Here is a 20732-nt window from a genome sequence, read left to right as displayed (position 1 = left end):
GCGCGAAATGTCAGCTCAGTGATTCGTAAACTTTAATCGCGAATAATTTGAAAACCATTATACAGTCGACATTTTTGTATTAGGATTTTTTTCTTAGAATTTTCCAAAAAATCCGCTCTTAAAATGCGATGCGAGCTTTCTGGGACACCCTATATATATATATATATATATATATATATATATATATATATATATATTTAATCTCAAAGAATTAAACAGAAATGAGAGTGTTTTAGTAAAATAAAAAATTTTAAACTACAAAAAATTGGCGCTGCTAAATGTCTAACTATAATCTAAATAAAATGTTGTAAAACAGCAGCGCCAATTTTTTGTAGTTTAAAAATTTTTTATTTTAATAAAACATTCTTATTTCTGTTTAATTCTTTGAGATTAAATGTTACATATTTCATTGAAACTTTTTTAAATTAAGTACATCCACTTAGGTTAGAACAGAAAAATGTTTCAATAAAAATACACAGACAGTATCACTTGAATTTTATTTAAAAAGGAATTAAAGATACCGCTACTTGGGTTTTACTTAAAAAATAAATATACTATCACTTGCATTTTATTCGTTAAAAGTAGCACAACAGTTATTTCAAACAGCAATGTATTCTCTTTATAATTGGCACAATTTAAAGATTTCATACATTTTTTGGAAAAAATACATTTAGGTTGGATTAAAAAATAGTACCACTTGAGTTTTTAAAAAAAATTAAAGATAAGGTACGCACACACATAAAGTACCTTTTTTTTACCTTTTTTTGAAAACGTAATTTTGTACTGATTTTGTTTTCTCATCAATCATTGCATGCACATGATTAAACTTTGAATAAAATCACGATCATCATTTCTACTTTACTCCGAGTACGATTATTTTACCGAACCCGGCAATCCGACGAGCTTATCCAAAAACCAAATCCTCACTTTCCCGACACTGCCCAAAAACCAACAGCGTTACAAAATACTCATCGATTAATTGAAATGTATATAAGAAATTATTTAAAATTACACATAGATCTTTTTGAAAATTGTTTGAAATCAAAACATCATAATTTGGTTTATTATTCACGAATTATTGAAAAATATGGACCATTAAAAAACCTATTCATGCATGAGGTTCGAAGCGCAAACAAATGATTGCTTATTCAAAAACGATATTTTCTCGAAAAAAATATAGCTTACTTATTAGAATTAAAACATCAACTGAAACATTGTTATAGATTCGTATGTAATGAAGATTTTAATAATTGCATATCTTATGGTGTCACAATTGGAAACTTTAATGATAAAAAAGAATAGTCATTTTTTTAATGTATTTCAGAAGACTATAAAATTTTTCAATGTTTTAACTAGATTTAATTAAATGATATGAGATATGAACTTAATAATATAATACAAACACGATTATGGATAATGGACCTATAGCTTTTGGAAAAATTAACGTCATTATGTTAGACTCTAACAACCAAAAAGTTTATATTGTTTATACGCATTTCTTAGGATATTCAGAACATTTGACTGCTTATGAACTTGAATTGACAAAAACCATAGAATATGTAAGCCGAGATAATTTAAAAGAGTATAAAATTTTCAGTACATACTTAATTGATGACAAAATTTATATAGCAAGAAACAATTTTTAATATTGTCACGCACTTTTCGGACGCCGGAGAGCAACGGCGAAGTACGCGATCAAACAAGGTAGCGGAGACGCTACACGAAGCGCGCGCGAGAGCGACGAGAATACCGACAGCTAGATTCCAACCAAATCGCGAAATTGGGCGCCAGACGCGATTACGCCGGTCGCGTCGCCGGGTTCACTTTTCCACGCTAAACGCCAATTCGTATCACGCAATAACTCGTCACACAAAAGCGGAATCGTCGCTCGCACGCGGCCAGCTAGCTCCTCTAACCGGTAGAGGGGCGGGGTAGCGGAGACAGGGACGAAGCGGCTCTCTTACTGGAGGAGACGGGTAGGCGAGAAATTAAGCAAAGTCAGGCCGATATAACAGAGAGAGAGCACATGTATTGCAGTGAATAATAGCGATGGTATACAATCAAATAAGAAAAAAAACGGTTAGCGTAGTAAAGAAAAACAATGAGATAAGGAGTAGACAACAGAAATTAGTAAGCCGGACGCGGGAATTATTTCGTCTCCGATCGTAACTACGCGACACGCGCCGATCACGACGACTGGTCCGGCGTGAAGCGCGGCAGCCAATCACGCGCGCTCTGACCGGCGCGGCCAGAACGCGAACGCGGAGCCTCCGCTAAAGCGAGCCCCGTAATTCCAAGACGAAAGCGCTTACAATAAGATTCGCGCCGGCGACAACGCAGTCGCCGGAACCGCGCTACAAAATTAATAAAACAGGCACGCGGTAACAACGCACCGATAGCCCGAGCGGCCGTGCGATCACGGCCGAGACACGACTCGCGCACGTGCGCGAGGGCTTTGCGGCTTCCCGTAAAGCCGGTCGTTCGCGAACTTCTACGGCGGGACAGCCGAAACACACGCGGCAGCCGACAGCCGGATGCCTCGACGAGGTCTCGCGCTTGAGGTGGAGAGCCAGCCAAACACCAAGAAGCAAGGTGCGTTCAATCGCCACGCGGCGGACGCACCCGCACACGAACCTAATGGCTCCACCCCAGAACGCGAGCCGGTCGACACCGACAGCTCGTGGCTTTACACGAAGGTTAGAGGGTCACCTCGACTTCCGCACGGTCCTCCTTCGGGTCCTCGGGTGTCCTCAACTCGCTCGCCAAGGCCGGGCACTCCTTCCGATAGCGGACAGGCCGATAGCTGACCGATATCTCGCACTCGCTCGCTCGGTTCCACACACGCACGCAGTCGGACGGGTCGCACGCAAAAGCCGAGAGGATCGCGCTCGATGCGCGATTGATGAGCGCCACCCCTCCTACAGGGTGCGCGATATCCTTGCGCCTAGCGGCGCGGCCTATCAGCGGCCGCCCTTATCTAGCCGTGACGTCACGGCAACGCAGTGTCGGGTCTCCGCAGGTGTCGTGCGGTCTCCGTCGGCATCCGATATCCTCGCCGCTCTCGTCGTCCTCGCGGATGACAGCAGCAGAATTTTCCCAGCGACGACTCTTCGCCGCTACACTCCTTGATGGACAGCCGGCATTCGACGGCCCTTGCCCTGACCGTTCGTCCGCCCTGGCCTGTCCCTCGGCTGCGCCAATTGCGAGCCTCTTTGGCGTGGCGCACATCGGTCACCACGTCGAGTCTCGTCCTTCTCTCCGCCGTCGGTTTTCCGTGCGCCGGCCCTGGACGATCGCCTTCTCCTTGTCCTGCTGCTGCCCATCCTCCTCGCCGCCGCGGGTCCTTAGGCGACGTTTGTCGAGGTGCCCGCGGATACATGAAATAAGCCGCGAATAAATAAATGAAATCAATACGCGCCGCAGTCCCGCCGGAGATTTCGCTCTCTCGCTGAGTGCCCGACCCGGTCTTACGCGCCTCCTTGCGCTATGCTCAGGCGGAGGACGAAGTGGCGAGGCAGATAAAACTGCCACGTCACAATATATATATTAATTACACTACAATATTAATAATTAAAATAATTTTTATGTATTATTTGTATACTTTTATCTGTATAATTTTATTTGTAGCAAATAAATAAATTTGATTTACATAGATAAAAATTTAAAAAATTAGAAAATATGATATATACAAGGTTCAAGGCTCTTAAAAAAAGCAATTCAAATGAGACAAGAAGAGCTTCAAGGCTGTTCAGGATGTTGTGCGCCAATACAAAATAAATACCAATGTAAATAAAGTAAATATTTCGACTGTTTAATAACTAGTCATCTTCAGTACAATTTTTGAATCTATAAAATCGAAACAATTAAATAACAAATCATATCACAAACTTAACGCAACATAAATCAATAAATTAAGATCTTATCGGATATATCTGCGATACCAGCTTACGCAAACGTACCACATTGAAACGTGCTTAACAAAAAGTGTCGAAAAGCGTCTTAATATCGAGATGTATTCTCGAGGAACAAGTGAAGGGACATCGTTTTCGGAACATGCCTCTAAGTAAGCCCGTACAAAAAAAATTTATACGGGCTTACTTAGACGCATGTACTTGTTTTGCAGAACGAATCTGCTTCCGATCACTTTCTGATCTTCGAGACGCTCGACGAAGCTTCATGTTTTTTATTTTATTAGTGATTTCACCTACGATGCCATAGCTTCTTTCCAAGCTAATGAGTTTGCTCCTAATATCGCCTTTGCAATGAAAATCTTAGCAAGAAAAGCAAACTCTGCTTCCTGCACATTCTCACCGTAGTCCTTTCAAGGTCGTCCCGGTCGTCTTGTTCTGACTATGCAAAGGCGGCCGCGTCTGCAAACTGGCAGATCGATCTCATCTTCCGTTGTCTTTGTTCCATCGACAATCTCCTGGAAATCTTTTTCTGTGTTCGGCTTTCTTGATGTCAACTTAATGTCGATGACTGGCGCTTTCGAATTGTCATCATTATGATCATGTGTATTTGGCTCCAAATAAAAATCCTCGAACAACGTTCTTGATTCCTCGACTTGTCCCTCCAGAAAATGTACATCTTTTGTAACCTCTACTTTTCGAGAGTCAGGTAGCTATACTCGAAAGCCCTTCAAGTTTTCAGAATATCCTATAAATATTCTTCTCCTCGATAGAGTCTCGAACTTCCCCTTCATTGGACTTCTGTCCAAGCAGTATACTTTGCATCCAAATTCCTTGAATATTTTACTGTCGGCACCCTGTCGTGCCATGCCTCGTAAGAAATCCTTCCGTCTAGTTTTTCGTCGGACAACAGTTTCTTATATAGTTTGCTGTAGAAATTGCCTTGGACCAGAAATATGGTGATAAACCGGATTAAAGTAAAAGACATCGCGCTGACTCCACCAACATTCGATTTTTTCCTTTCCGCCAGGCCGTTTTGTTCTGGCGTATAGGCCATTGTGAGTCGACGCTGATACTTTCCGACTTTAGATGATGGTCAAATTTCTTGTTCGTATTCGTGTCCATTGTCGGACTGGATGCTTTTCATCTTCATGCCATGTTGTTTTTCGACGAACGCCTTGAACGTCTTAAACTCTTCAAACACTTGACTCTTGTTTTTGACGAATCTTACTTCCGTCGACCTAGTGAAGTCGTCTATAAAAGTGACGAAATAGATCAAGCCACCATTCGATGGTACACGCATCGGGCCGCAAACGTCGGTATGAATGATATCTAACTTCTCTGTTTCTCAACTCGATTCTTTTGGGAATGACGGCCGCGTCATCTTCCCCTGAATACAAATTTCGCAGCTTGGATCCTTGCCTGTGCTCTGGACATTTATTCCGCGAATGGCATCGTTCTTAGATGCGCTTAGCAAATCTCGAAAATTTAGGTGTCCCATTCTTCAGTGCCAGATCAACAGAAGATTCAATGACCTTATCGTATTCTACTTGTCTTCGTGTTCCACTTTTTGACAAGTTTGAGGTAATGCTCTTTCCACATAATAGAGATTGTTGATGCGCTTCGCGAACAATGTTTCGACCCGTGTTTATTCACGATCATGGCCTTCTCATTATTGAATACCACCTTGTAGCCCTTATCAGTGATCTTCGAAACTAATAGCAGATTTGTGCAAAGCTCTGACACGTGCAATGTGTCGGTTAAAGTCACATTGTTCCGCTTGCCGTCCACAGTTACCACGATTTCGGCCGTGCCTTTTGCCTTAATTTCGACGGATGCATCGCTTGCTAACTTCAAGTTTTCTGATTTACTCTTCTCAATCTCTGTAAAAGTGTTGATATCTTTACAAAGATGCGATGTGCACCCACTGTCTAGACACCAAACGCTTTTATCATCGTTATCCATAAATCACGAGATGTTGCGCAATTCTTTATTTGCTTCAGCTGGCTGGCACCTATGGATAAAATTAGATCGGATTTCACTTTCTCATCCTTGATTTTTCAATTTCGAACCGTTGCTGCTGAACTTGTATCTCCCTCTACAATTTCGGGTTTGGCGATTTCTCCACTCACATAACTCCACGCATCGTTTTTTGCTAGCAGTGCACGCATTTGTAGTTTCCACGTGTCATAGTTCTCATGCCCCTTCAATGCGTACGTTACTGTTCGCGTTCATTTTTGTCAACACGCGACCTTGCTTCAAGGAACAGACACCTCTCGTATGCCGATGTCCGATTGAACACACTCAATCGGCCTCCTGCGCGTGCGCCAAACAAAAGAGTCGTCTTCGTGCTCTGTCTTATTCACTCGCACTTGTAGGACTTTCCCGCGCATACAGAATCTTGCGCCAATGCCGTCCCGCGTGCATCCCGATGTCCGGCTGCACACGATCAATCGGTTTCCCGCGCACACCAAGTCTCGCGTTGAGATCGTCCCGCGTGTATGCCGATATCGGGTTGTACAGGCACGATCGTTTTCGCGCTCTTGCTTGTTCGTTTTGCATCACATGGACTCTCCTGCGCATATCGATTTTTGCACAAAAATCGTCCTCCGTGTATGTTTAAAAAATATAAACACTCGTGATTTCACCCGCGATTTCGGACGTTCTGGGCCCATAACCTGTTGTGGGCTAAAGGATGGCGAGTATAAAGGATACGAGGATTATGGAATACTGATATTTCGTTTATTAGTCCGATACAGAGGTTTGCGTGTAGACAAATGGCTGCCGGTGGAAAGGAAGCAGGAAAAATCATGAATATCCTAACGTAGATACGCGACTAGAGGCGTTACCGCCGCTCTTACATGCGAGTCGCCTAAACGACTAATAGGAAATCACCAACAGTCGCTTTATCGAGTCTTTTAAATCAACCAATTATTTTGTCGTTTATCATGTAGACAAATACTTTTGATTTGTAAAAATATTTTTATTACTTTAAACTTGCGACACATAAATGACCAATTACATATATACTTAAATCTGGAAAGTAACCTTTTTTAATGTTTTGGACTACTTAAGACAAATGTAGAATATTATATAAGTATACCAATATAATTATAATAATCCATATTTTAATAATATTAATCAAAAATATTTAACATTTATTATGAAAGGTGAAGGTTAAAAATCATAAAAACCTAGCAGTGAAAGATTGAAGAAACATTGCGTATAATAAAGCTTACATTGAAACATTGTAATATTGTATGGGAGTTGCAAAAAATTTCTGCAATATTATTGCAAGCTTGTGATAACGTTGAAATATTCATAATTTAAAACCTAATAATCTATGTGACGTTTCAGATTATTTGCATGAGATCGTCTATTAGTTTTACTGGCAGAAGAAGCGAAACACAGCACCAGTAATTTTCACTTCTGTCAACTGCATTACTATTACTGACGGTAACCAAACTTATTTTCGAACAGATCTATAAAATGCAAGAATCTCAAGAAATGAGAATCTCGGCCTGTTAAAACGAGAAAAATTTTTCAATCATTTGTTATTGTCAAAAATTAATCTCGGTATCGCTATTTTCTTATCTCGCTTCGTTCGTATGCATCACTGATCACAGATAATACCGGCAAGGCGTAAATCGCCCGTTCTCTATTTTTTATTTTTCCTTTTTTTGTATGCTTTTTCATATTCACGCGTTCATGCAGTTATTCTCGAAATTTAAACTATATATATATATATATATATATATATATATATATATATATATATATATATATACTTATTTACTCGGTCACTGACCGAGATACAGACTCTAATAATTACGGTTATTTGAACCTTTACAAAGATTAAATAATACACTTAATTTTTCCTTTTTAAAACCTCACCGACAAATAGATGTTGCACAACTTTTGTAAACTGTAATGTTTCGCGCCTAAGTATAATATTTGAAATATTTATTTTTATTTTCAGTGATTTGTCTTTAAATATCTGACAAGAATTGCAATTTCAATTTGTTATTAACATAAACGAGCTAATTTATTTGTTATTAAATTTTAGGTTTATTTTCTTTAAAAAATGTTTAAAATTAGTAGTGTTTCTGGTACGTTCGGTAAGGAGAGTATCCGGAGTAAATCCGGAGAGTAATTTTTATTTTTTTAAGGCCGCTGTCACCAATTGTTATGTCCTGGTATGGTTAAACATAACCTACAAGAAGATAATTAGCTAACAAAAATTTTCAGATAACAATGCGGTCTGGAGTTAATAATTTTACTGTTAATCTTAATTGTCTAATTATAGAACAAATTGTGCAAGCCATGTTTACTGATCGAATTGATGTGAACGAGTTGCAGATCCCTGAGGCTATTACTTTAACCGATTCTGGTTTCTACGAGACAAACAAAATAGACTTACTTCTAGGCGCGGAGATATTCTTCAACCTCATGTGCATAAGCCGAGTCAAAGGGTCAAGTGAACAGCCAACGTGGCAGAAAACCCTGTTGGGTAGTAGGTGGCAAGCTAATCGTTCACAAGCAAGAGCAGAAGGATATTATCTGCAACCTGGTGGTTAACGAGCAACTCAACTCCAGTTTTGTTAAGTTCTGGCAACTTGAGAACAACAAGAGGCGAACAACTCGCTCCCCAGAAGAGCGTATCTGCGAAGGTCATTTCGCGCGTACATACAAGCGAGATGAAAGCGGACGTTTCATTGTGTCATTGCTGACGAGAGAAGAGCAACTTTCCAAGATTGGCGAGTCCCGTGAATTGGCTATTCAACGTCTTAAGAATTTAGAGAAGAAGTTCGAGAGGCAACCAAGTTTGAAGGAAGAATATTCGAAATTCTTTTAGGAGTATCTCGACTTGCAACACATGCGAGAAATCCGAGAAAACAACATCAAGTGGATGGTGCGACCACAGTATTATTTGCCGCATGACTGTGTAAAAAAAGAGTTCAGTGTCACCACTAAACTAAGAGTGGTGTTTGACGGCTCTAGTAAAGGCAGCAACGGAATCTCTCTGAATGACGCTCTCGTGTCCGGTCCAGTAGTACAACAGGATCTATTTTTGATACTATTGAGATTTTGAAGTTTTAATTATGTCATGACGTCAAATATTGTTAAGCTGTACCGGCAGATAAGGCTGGACGAGAATCAAGTGCTGCTACAACGTATCGTTTGGAGAGAGAATTCAACGGAAGAGATCAAAACTTATGAGTTGTTAAGTTTAACTTACAGGCAGTGATGTGAGACGGCCCGACTTTTCTCGCGCGTGCGCGGCCATGACGTCACGTAGCAACGACGTCTTATGTTTCGGCCGTTATGGGTGCAAGAGACAGAAAAGAGGCTACATCTACAACTTTTTGATATGTTAACATTAATATTTACATAATGGATCGCAATATTGAAGAAGAACCGGTTAATAAAAAACGTAAAATTATAGTTTTTCAACGTTCTTGGCTAGGTGAAAATATTTTTAAAGAATGGTTAACTCCTCATTTGTTTTATGAATACTGGTAAGGTTTTTGGCAGTTTTCCTTACCCTTGCAACAAATGTTGGTATTCTATAATTTTTTCTGCCAAATAAAGTATTTTATTTTGTTATTATAAATATATCTTGTGTAAAATTATTTTAATCCTTCCTTCAGTTTATTTCTCTCTCTCTTTCTCTCTCTCTCTCTACATATATATACATACATACATATATATATTTTTTTTTTATTTTTTTATACACTACTCAAAAAAAAATAGGGAACACTTTCCAGACACCAAAAATTAGGCTATTTTCAAATGACTGTAACTCGGTGAAAAATCATCGTAGATAAAAAATAAAAAAAGCATTTTAAAGCTTGAAGATCGAGCTTTAACGTTCTACCAGCAGATTTTCAAAATTCTTTTAACTTCCTTATCTTATGCAGTAAAAAAGCACACCCTGTTTTGTTCGTTAAAATTTCGTATTTTTGACACTTTGCAGATCGACCAACAAATTTTTTTCGAATAATTCAAGTAAAATTTTATAAACAATAATTTTTACCTACAAAAAGGTTTTTTTAAAATTTCTCTACGATTTTTTTTGACCGAGTTACGCAACTTTGAAGCTAAACCTGCATTTTATACAAATGATATCCGTACTCCGTGAAAAATCATCGTTGACAAAAAATCAAAAAACCATTTTAAAGCTCGAAGTTTCAGCTTTAACATGCTATTAATGGTTTTCAAAAATTTTTTCAATTTCTTAGTACTATGCCCCAAAAAAGATACACTGTTTTTTCCTTAAAATAACGTATTTTTAACAGCCTGTAGCTCAATAAAAAAATTTTTCTCGACAAATCCAATGCAAGTGCCATAAAGTATGACATTTTCTCTACAAAATGATTTTTTTAAATTTTTTCTACGATTTTTTTTGACCGAGTTACAAGACTTCAAAGATATACATTTTTTACAGTACGTTTTTCCGAAAAATGACGTCTACCGCCGACATTAGCATTACCCAATGTGCACCACGTGGTGGTTGTCGGTCGGATTTTTGCACATCGTGTGTGTGTGTGTGTGTGTGTGCGCGCGCGTGCGTGTGTGCGTGTGTACGTGTGTGCGTGTGCGCGTGCGTGCGTGCGTGCGTATGTGTGTGTGTGTGTGTGTGTGTGTGTGTGTGTGTGTGTGTGTGTGTGTGTTACAGCAGAGATAAGGAGCCCACAGTTCGTCACTTCTGCAGTATTTAACGACTCCAAACCTTCTTTACTGTGTATGTGTGTGTGTGTGTGTGTGTGTGTGTGTGTGTGTGTGTGTCACAGCAGAGATAAGGAGCCCACAGTTCGTCACTTCTGCCGTATTTAAAGACTCCAAACCCTCTCTGCTGTGTGTGTATGCGCTCGCGCGGATGAGAGTTCAATAGTGTGTATTTCCTCCTCTTTGATCAATTACTGCTTGCAAGCGTTCTCGCATATTTATACATTTTGTAATACATCTTGCGGAATGTTGTGCCAAATTTCCGTTAAAATTTCTTCCAATTTTTCTAAATGTCGCGGCTGTTCTTTGCGACGCCTTAATCGTCGTTCCATTTCATCCCAAATGTGCTCGATTGGATTTAAGTCCGGGCTATTGGTGGGATGATTTAACAGTCTAATTGCGTGTCGTTAAAAAAACGTCGCGTTAAGTTCGCCGTATGAGGTCGAGCGTTGTCCTGCATGAAAATGAAGTTCCGACAGGTTCGATTTAATAGCAAAACGTGTGGTCGTAGAATATCGTTGATATAACGAACACTCACAAAATACACACCATTGAACACTCATACGCGCGCGCGTATACACACACAGCAGAGAGGGTTTGGAGTCATTAAATACTGCAAAAGTGACGAACTGCGGGGTCCTCATCTCTGCAGTAATATACATACACACACACATGCACACACATACACATATACGAGTACACAATAAAGATAGTTTGGAGTCGTTAAATAGTGCAGAAGTGATGAACTGTGGGCTCCTTATCTCTGCTGTAACACATACACACACACACACACACACACGCACGCACACACGTACACACGCGCGCGCGCGCGCGCACACACACACACACACACTCACACTCACATTCACATACGATGTGCACAAATCCGACCGACAACCTCCACGTGGTGCACATTGGGTAATGCTAATGTCGGCGGTAGACGTCATTTTTCGGAAAAATGTACTGTAAAAAATGTATATCTTTGAAGTCTTGTAACTCGGTCAAAAAAAATCGTAGAAAAAATTAAAAAAAATCATTTTGTAGAGAAAATGTCATACTTTATGGCACTTGCATTGGATTTGTCGAGAAAAATTTTTTTATTGAGCTACAGGCTGTTAAAAATACGTTATTTTAAGGAAAAAACAGTGTATCTTTTTTGGGGCATAGTACTAAGAAATTGAGAAAATTTTTAAAAACCATTAATAGCATGTTAAAGCTGAAACTTCGAGCTTTAAAATGGTTTTTTGATTTTTTGTCTACGATGATTTTTCACGGAGTACGAATATCATTTGTATAAAATGCAGGTTTAGCTTCAAAGTTGCGTAACTCGGTCAAAAAAAATCGTAGAGAAATTTTAAAACAACCTTTTTGTAGATAAAAAGTTGTTGTTTATGAAATTTTACTTGAATTATTCGAAAAAAATTTGTTGGTCGATCTGCAAAGTGTCAAAAATACGAAATTTTAACGAACAAAACAAGGTGTGCTTTTTTGCTGCATAAGATAAGGAAGTTAAAAGAATTTTGAAAATCTGCTGGTAGAACCTTAAAGCTCGATCTTCAAGCTTTAAAATGCTTTTTTTATTTTTTATCTACGATGATTTTTCAGCGAGTTACAGTCATTTGAAAATAGCCTAATTTTTGGTGTCTGGAAAGTGTTCCCTATTTTTTTTTGAGTAGTGTATATATATATATATTTTTTTTTAATAATTATAATTTTTAGTAATTTTAATAATTGTAATTTTAAATAATTTTAATTATTTTAATTTTTAATAATTTTAATAATTTTAATTTTTAATTATTTTAATAATTGTTAATTTAATATAATAAACATTTTTCTCATATTATAAAAATTTTGCTTTTAAATTACAAAAAATTATGTACGGGTGCCAATGGTACAACTTTTTCTCTGTAGCGATACCTCAGTGATACTACATTCACCGCGCACGCGCGAGAAAAGTCGGGCCATCTCTCATCACTGCTTACAGGACAGCACCAACATCATTCCTAGTCACTAAGGCGATTCAGCAGTTGGCCGATATAGAAGAAAAGCAGTTTCCTAAAGGTGCAGCGATAGCTAGCAAGGACTTTTATATGGATGACTTTCTGACAGGAGTGGATACCATGGAGGAGGCGATCATCATTCGGAATCAAGTAACAAAGTTACTCGCAAAGGGTGGATTCGTCCTAAGAAAGTGGACCTCCAACAATAAAGAGTTGCTTAAGGATATGCCGGAGTGCGCTGTTGACCACGCTACTTTAGATCTAGATAAAGATTGCATCACTAAAACTCTGGGCATTAATTAGGATCCGCAGGAGGATGCCTTCCAGTATTTTATTAAGATACCTCGTCTTGTAACATGCACGAAGAAGATTATGTTATCAAGTATCGCTCAGATATTTGATCCGCTTGGGCTATTAGCTCCTGTAATAATCACAGCCAAGATACTAATTCAGGAGTTATGGAGACTGCAACTGGACTGGGATGAGTCCCTACCGGCAGATATTTTCGCTAAATGGGCCAACTGCGTTGAGAATATGCAGTATCTACAAGGGTTCCATGTGCCGCGTCGCGTCCTTGAAAATGGCAGCAAGAGGAAGATCCAATTACATGGATTTAGTGATGCTAGTGAGAAGGTTTACGGTGCGTGCGTCTACTTGAGAAGCTTTGATCAAAACGAAACGGTTCAATCATACTTGTTGTGTGCCAAGTCTAGAGTGGCTCCGCTCCGAGCAGTTTCGATTCCCAGATTAGAATTATGCGGTGCTCAATTGTTGGTGCAATTTACGAGCAAGGTCAAGACGGTATTGAGCTTAAATATAGCTAAGGTTTACTATTGGACGGACTCGTCCATAGTCCTGCATTGGATCAAAGCAACAAATAAAAAATTGCCTGTATTTGTCGCTCATAGGATAGGCGAAATTTAGGAGCTATCAGCTGTCGAGGATTAGAATCACGTCGGGACAAAGAAGAACCCCGCAGATCTCTTTCGAGGCTCTGATGCGAGAGAATTGTGCGACTTTTAGTTATGGTGGAATAGACCTCCATGGCTGAAGGATCAGATTCAGGTTGATCAATTATTAGACTCAAACAACGTTGAAGAGGATCAATCCGACTTTTTGAACGAGCAAGTCGTGTTAACGACAATTCAACAACCAGCGGAAAATTTTATAAATAGATTCTCTATGTTCCAGAGACTTGTACGTGCAGCCACTTGCATACGATTCGCGCAACAATGCAGAAGAAACAAAAAAGAATCATCTCAAGTCTTAACTTTAGAAGAGTTAAAGTATGCCAAGAAGCGTTTAATCGGAATGGAACAATTGTTGGCCTTTCAATCAGAGATACAAGCCTTACGATCAAATAAGCCGATACCTAGGAATAGTAGCTTAAAATATTTTAATCCTTTTTTAGACGATAAAGGTTTACTGCGTGTAAGTGGTAGGCTGCGACATGCAGATTTAGGATACGACGTTAAGCATCAGTTAGTATTGCCTCATCATTTGAAACTAATAGAGCTAATAATCATACACGAACATGTAAGAAATTTTCATGCAGGCGCGAACGCTTCGTTGGCGTCGGTCCGTCAATTTTATTGGTCTCTTAGGGCGCGCGGTACAATTAAAAGATTAGTTCGTAAATGCTTTAGATCTAAGCCGCGAATTTCTCAGCAGATAATGGGCGATTTGCCCGTAGAGAGAGTAATGTCAGCGAGACCATTTGTTAATACGGGGGTTGACTTTGCGGTCCCATCTACGTTCGTCTAAGCAAGGGGCGAGGGATCAAGCGACTTAAATCCTATATTGCAATTTTTGTCTGTATGGCAGTCAAAGCTGTCCATTTGGAGATTGTTTCAGATCTAAGCACGGAGGCATTTTTAAATGCATTTAAACAATTAGCCGTCGAGGAAAACCGGCCAATGTATAAAGCGATACTGGCATGCGATAATTTTGTGGGCGCCAATCGAGAGTTGGACAGATGCAGAGAGCTCTTATCATATGAAAAGAGACGCAATATTATTAATTTCTCGGATACCGAAGGAATTAAATGGCTCTTAACTTCTGCTTGTGCACGTCACTTTGGAGGTCTATGGGAGAGCGCAGTAAAGTCCTTCAAGGCTCATTTTTATAAGAGCGCAGCAGATACGGTTATGACGTTCGAGGAGGCGTCTACTTTAGTTTCTCAGATAGAAGCTATTTTAAACTTGCGTTCTTTAATTGCAATATCAACCGATCCTAATGATCTAAATTATTTGTCTCCAAGTTATTTTTTTATAGGTACTACGTTAACTTCATATCCGGAGTTAGATTTAGCCGATGTAACGATTGGAAGGTTGTCGAGATGGCAAATGATTGAGCAAATGCGTCAGCATTTTTGGAAGAGGTGGTCTTCCAAATATTTATCCAATTTGCAATGTCGCAATAATGGTTGTCAAATGATAGACCTCAACTCCAAGTCGGACAGCTGGTCCTTTGTAAAGAAGACAACTTACCGCCGTTAAAATGGGCGCTCGGTCGAGTGAAAGAGGTTTTTCCAGAATCTGACAAGGTCGTCAGGACAGCTATAGTCAAAACAGCTAACGGAGAATACAAACGTCCAGCGGTGAAGCTATGTATATTACCCACCAAAAATTGTCTGAATAAGAGTAGCAATGTGTAAACACTTATCGACATTTATTGAGCCTTTTAATGCGTCAATCAATGCTAATTATAAGTTGTATACTAATTTTAAGTTTTTATGTGATTTTCAAGTTTATATAGCAAGTGTTAAGTCATTCATTTTGTGTTGCTAACCATAGCTCAGCAAGGCGCGGGGTATGTTAGAGTGTGTGTGCTCGGTTTAAATTCGCGCCGGTTTCTGCTCTTCGGAAGAGCGTGCGTACGCCGCGGCTACTATGTTGCGTATAGGCGATGCGAGTAAGCGCTGGTACGATTGGTGGCCGGCTGTTACTAGCGCGATTCGTCTGTCGAGTGGTGTGAGAGAGAGATAGAGATGATGAAACGTGTGCAATCTTGCGATCGGCAGTTTAGTCTCTAAAAGTATTGTAATAGAACCGGCCTCGCTGAGCGTTGTGTAAGGCTCAATAAACATTTTAAATCAATTACCAAGATACAGTCCACTACTCAATTTAGTGCCCAGGACCGGTCTTATTAAAAACACTATTTAGCTATCAAGGAATACAATAGAATACGTGCCAAGCACCGGTCTTACTTATATGTTATTGTGTCTTAAAGACACAATAACATATTTATCTTACAAAAAAATGTGTCGAACAAAAAATGAAGCTCACAATTAACTTTATAAAAAATGTTATATACATTTTTTATCTAACTTCAATATTCGTCGTTATAGTAGAAAAAGTGTTTTAAAATATTTTTTTTTTTAATTTTGCGTGAAAAGTAGATTTCCCCCGCTTAGACAGGGGAGGGGTTCCGCCCCTCCCCCACACCCGTATTTTTTCTAACCTAAACCAATCCGTCTGAGTCGGTTCACTATTGACAGGGTGAGTGCGGGAGGGGGTGAGCCATAGATTCAAATTTAATATCGCAACGTCAATTAGATATCCTTGACCAAATTACAACTAAAATAAGGTTAGGAAAAATACGGGGAAAGGGTGCAGGGGGAGGAGCGGAGCCCCTTCCCCGCCCACGCGTTCTCTGTATGGGTTTTCGACGCAAAACAGTTTTTCTACAATAACGTATAAAGTATTGAAATTAGGTAAAATATGTTGTCACGTCGTTTCCGCACGACGGGGCGAGAACTGCGCGATCAAAGATGGGCGTAGACAGCGGTCCAAAAATTACCCGCGCTCACAAAAGTTGCCCCGCGTAGTTCCGACGGCTGCGTTCGAAACCGCAGCTACCACCCCGCACGAAATATCTAAGTTAGGCGCCAGACGTGCTCCTCGGCACTAATCCACTAATTAGTCGGTCGCAAAACAAACATCCGCGAAGAAAGATCGCACACTAACAACCGTCGAAACACGCGGGAACCGGCTGACACTACCTAACGGTAGAGAGGCAGGCTAAGTAAAGTAAAAATTCATTTCTTTTAAGACATTAAATTTAATGTAAGCGATTTACGCATTCACGATTTATCGTTACACGCGGATCACAACCGCAGATTATGATCGTAAACATGTAAGACAGAGATGTCCTGATAAGACTCATCGTGCAAAATTATAACCAAGCATTTTCTTTGCGATACAATAGACGTTTTGAGAGAGTCGTTTTGGAGCAATCGGCTAAGTCACACATATTTATTTTTGACTTTGTTATCATGACTCAAGACTGTAGTGATTTGAAATATAACGAACGTTTCTACGCGAGACTCTGGCTTTTATCGCTTTACACATTCTTTTGTTAATTATCTCTTTTTTCAAAAAAAAACAAAATAAAAATTAAGGCTTTTATAAATAAATTAAATTAGAGAAAAGTGAGCTCAAGAGCCACGCAGAATGTCGGGTGCAAATAAATAACAAAAATCTCCAATGTCAGGCAAACGTTTCGATCTTTAATGACGGTCTTCCTCAGTGATAATACAAGTCTATAAAACAACAATAGCACTAATTAAGATATGAATTTATCACAATAAACAAATAAAGAACAGAAATAAGAAATGAAAACAAGTTACTGAATAGATAGAGATTGTGCAAAACTGCGGTGTACATCTTACTATAACGTCTTAGAATAATAATATTATGAAAGACCTCACAGAGCATGTGCCGAGACAAGAGTTTTATGAAACCACATAGTTGGTTGCTAACAAATAAATAAATAAATAAATAAGAGAAGGATATTAAAATGATGACTTGAAAACTTGTGGCAAACAACAATAAAAATTAAATAATTAAAAAAGGTGAATAAACGGAAAATCAATGAAAAATTAAATAAATAAATAAAATAGAATAAAAATGGAAGCTGTACAAGTCATTAGATATAAAATTGTAAAAAAATGCCTTATAAATTAATGTAAATTCAAAAAAAGAAATAAGCCGAAGCGAAAATTATATACAAAATACCTTTAAGCACCAAAATTCGTGTGACAGCCTTGAGATGGGATGTTACATCTCGGTGAGAATAGAGGATAGGAAGATACGCATCCGAGAGAAATTCCGTGTCGCTTTGTTTATTGAGTCCGTACATTTGATTTTTGATGTGTAGCATCACAGATATAGATCTTTTGACATAAGATGGTTCCTTGTCTAAAATTTCCACGTTCTCCCAATCACATTCGTGATTTTCTCCGATGCGGTGTAGCAAAATAACTGAAGGAGAACTGGCTTTCCTAATGTCGGCTTTATGTTCGCTAACTCTTGTTTTTAATTGGCGTTTTGTCTGTCCCACATAAGAAGAATCGCAGTCCTTACAGTTAATTTTATAAACTACGTCATTACAAGAAAGACGCTCTGTATGGTCTTTGCCAGTAGTTATAAATTTGTTCAGTTTGGAAGAGATTGTGAACGCAACACTGCAGTCAAACTTACATGAGAAAGACAAAAATTTTTCTGACTCAATATAAGGGATCGTAAAAAATTTTCTCACACGTTTATCACCCACGCAGGGGTCATCTTTATAAAAAAGGTGTTTGAATCTGAAATTTATCATAGAGAAAATAAAATTTAAAGGATAGTTATTTTTCAATAAAATGTTAACTAAAATTGTGAAGTTCTTACGGTGGAATTTAGGATGTGATAATAACAGTAATCTGTCAACCATATCAAAAATAATACCCTTTTTGCCGCCAGAGTTGCCGCTGATGCGCCGATTTGCAGCACACCGCTGCCAGAAAGAACAGCACTCGCTAGCACTTTCTCCCCACTTATCGGCCTGCGTCGAGCAGCCGAGGCGCCGAGTGGGGACTCCTTCTGTCTCTTTCTCTCTCGAGCGGTCTCTCTCCTCGACCTACCCTCTTCTGACCTGAGCGTTCTCTTTCTCTCGTATTACAAGCACAGCTCTTGGCGTTTAGCTGCACGATTTTAAATTTTCGTGAAGCAGAGTCACAGGGGCGACGCGCGATATATATATATATATATATATATATATATATATATATATATATATATGAATAATTCTAGAAAAAATTATTTGCGATGTATAATTATTAATAAACCTAGAATTATTCATATATATAAGTTAGTAGGAAAATCTCATTAGGACACATTTATTAAATTATATGACGAAATCTTGCATAAAAATTTTAATAAGCAATTATATAAGTCCATTTACAAAAACAGATGTAGAGGTACTGTTTTGAAATTAATTGAACAATTATCTATTTTATAAAAGGTCAACTACATAATTGCTGATTACAATATTTATGCAAGATTCCGTCTTGTAATTTAATAAATATTATCCTATCGGGAAATGTCGCGCGCCGCATTCGTCAATTTGACAACTCCAGATCTGAAATAACATATAGCTGTTACTGTTGCTGTAACATGATTGCGAATCTCGAAATTCTTCAATGTAATTCTGGTGACGTCTTTAAGAATCGGTTATTTTTCTGCAAGCTTTTAAGTAACTGTATAATTTACTCGCACTAACTTAATACAGCAATTAAAACATGTTAATATATTTAACTCCACTTTTGGCCACCATGCGCGTTTTTTATTTATATATAAAAATAAGTATCTGTCAAGTTACAAAAAATTATGCTCACTTTTTTTAATGAAATAAATATCGACTATTACTGAAATTATTTTTTTTTATATATTACCTGTTTCATTTATTTTATTTACATAAAACGTACATAGTGTTGCTCAACGGAAACCGCGAGAAAGTGGTGGTCTCTTCCGTGAGGAGGAAAATGTAAAAAATTCTTATCTATTTGAAAGTAATAATCATAAGAATTGAAATTAATATTTAATCAGCTATGTTGTTTTACAATATTAACTAGTCATATAAGAAATGGAATTAGTTAATATTGCAAAATAATGTAACTGATAAAATATCACTTTCAAAAGAAATTTTTTACATTTTCCTCAGTGTGTGTGTGTGTGTGTGTGTGTGTGTGTGTGTGTGTGTGTGTTGCGTGTTTAAATTTATCAATTTAAAACAGAAATGTTTTCACTCTTTTCGAGCGATGTCTTTGCGGACCAAAAAAAATATTTGCACTCTTTTCGAGCGATGTCCTTGCGGACCAAAAAAAATATTTGCACTCTTTTCGAGCGATGTCCTTGCAGACTAAAAAAATATTTGCACTCTTTTCGAGCGATGTCCTTACGGACCAAAAAAAAATATTTGCACTCTTTTCGAGCGATGTCCTTACGGACATGATATGCAATTTAATTATGTAAATATGAAAGTAAAAGTATCCAAGTTTTGATATTTTAACTTTTATATTTAATTTCGATCTGCCCACGATGGACCAGCAATATCATTAACATCCATTACATGTAATGATGAAGTATTCTGGTTTTTTTAACGCTGCTTGCATATAATTTGTCTGGCGACATAAGAGATAAATCTCTTTCCTTTATATTCAGTTTTATGCAAGTTTTGTTTCTTGCTTTTAATGCCGATTTAATAACGCAAATGGCATTAACGGTTGCCGGTGAAAGTTTGTTACGAATATTCGTTTTCACGACAGTTAATAGAGAAAACATTCTCTCTGCATCGGCATTTGAATTTGGAAGACACCGAACAGCATTCAGAACACTTTTTATATTTGTATATTTAGCTTTATTGTTAGAGTCCTGACATTGCAAAATTTTTTTTCACATTTTGTCAAATGTTTCTGTTGAAAGAGTATGTTTTTCCTCATTCGTAAAATCTAATGGCAATACAATCCATTCTTTCTTTAAACCATCTTCTTCAAAACTACCAATAGTTTTTGCCATGAAAGAAACATCTTTAAATGATGTTTCTTTATCTGTATTAAATAAAGTTACATATGATCTGAAAACATTTAACTTTGATAAAAATATATTGTTTACTGGTAACCTTTTCCGAATTTCTTCTGCAGCAGTCACATAAAACGACAAACAGTTCTTACGAACTGTTGCAACATCGTCTTCGTGACTCTGCATTGCTATTTCGGTAAGGTACTCATCGCAATCAGGTCCAAAAGTTATTTCATCAAAAACTTTATGATTTT

General features: G+C 38.2%; 2 protein-coding genes across 2 annotated transcripts in view; both read left to right on the top strand.

The window, feature by feature from the left end:
* The window catches only part of LOC120357042 (protein GVQW3-like), a 240672-nt gene that overhangs the window by 164088 nt on the left and 55852 nt on the right, over positions 1-20732 (top strand). The window lies entirely within an intron of this gene.
* LOC105202477 lies at positions 8785-15293 on the top strand. Its single transcript, XM_039447533.1, has 7 exons — positions 8785-8958; positions 9037-9152; positions 12622-12877; positions 12941-13528; positions 13661-14249; positions 14462-14966; positions 15077-15293. The coding sequence occupies exons 1-7, from the start codon at positions 8785-8787 to the stop codon at positions 15291-15293; spliced, it is 2445 nt and encodes an 814-aa protein (XP_039303467.1).

Source organism: Solenopsis invicta, chromosome 3 (assembly GCF_016802725.1).
Source record: "Solenopsis invicta isolate M01_SB chromosome 3, UNIL_Sinv_3.0, whole genome shotgun sequence".
NCBI lineage: Eukaryota > Metazoa > Arthropoda > Insecta > Hymenoptera > Formicidae > Solenopsis > Solenopsis invicta.
This window is presented reverse-complemented; position numbering and strand designations above follow the sequence as displayed.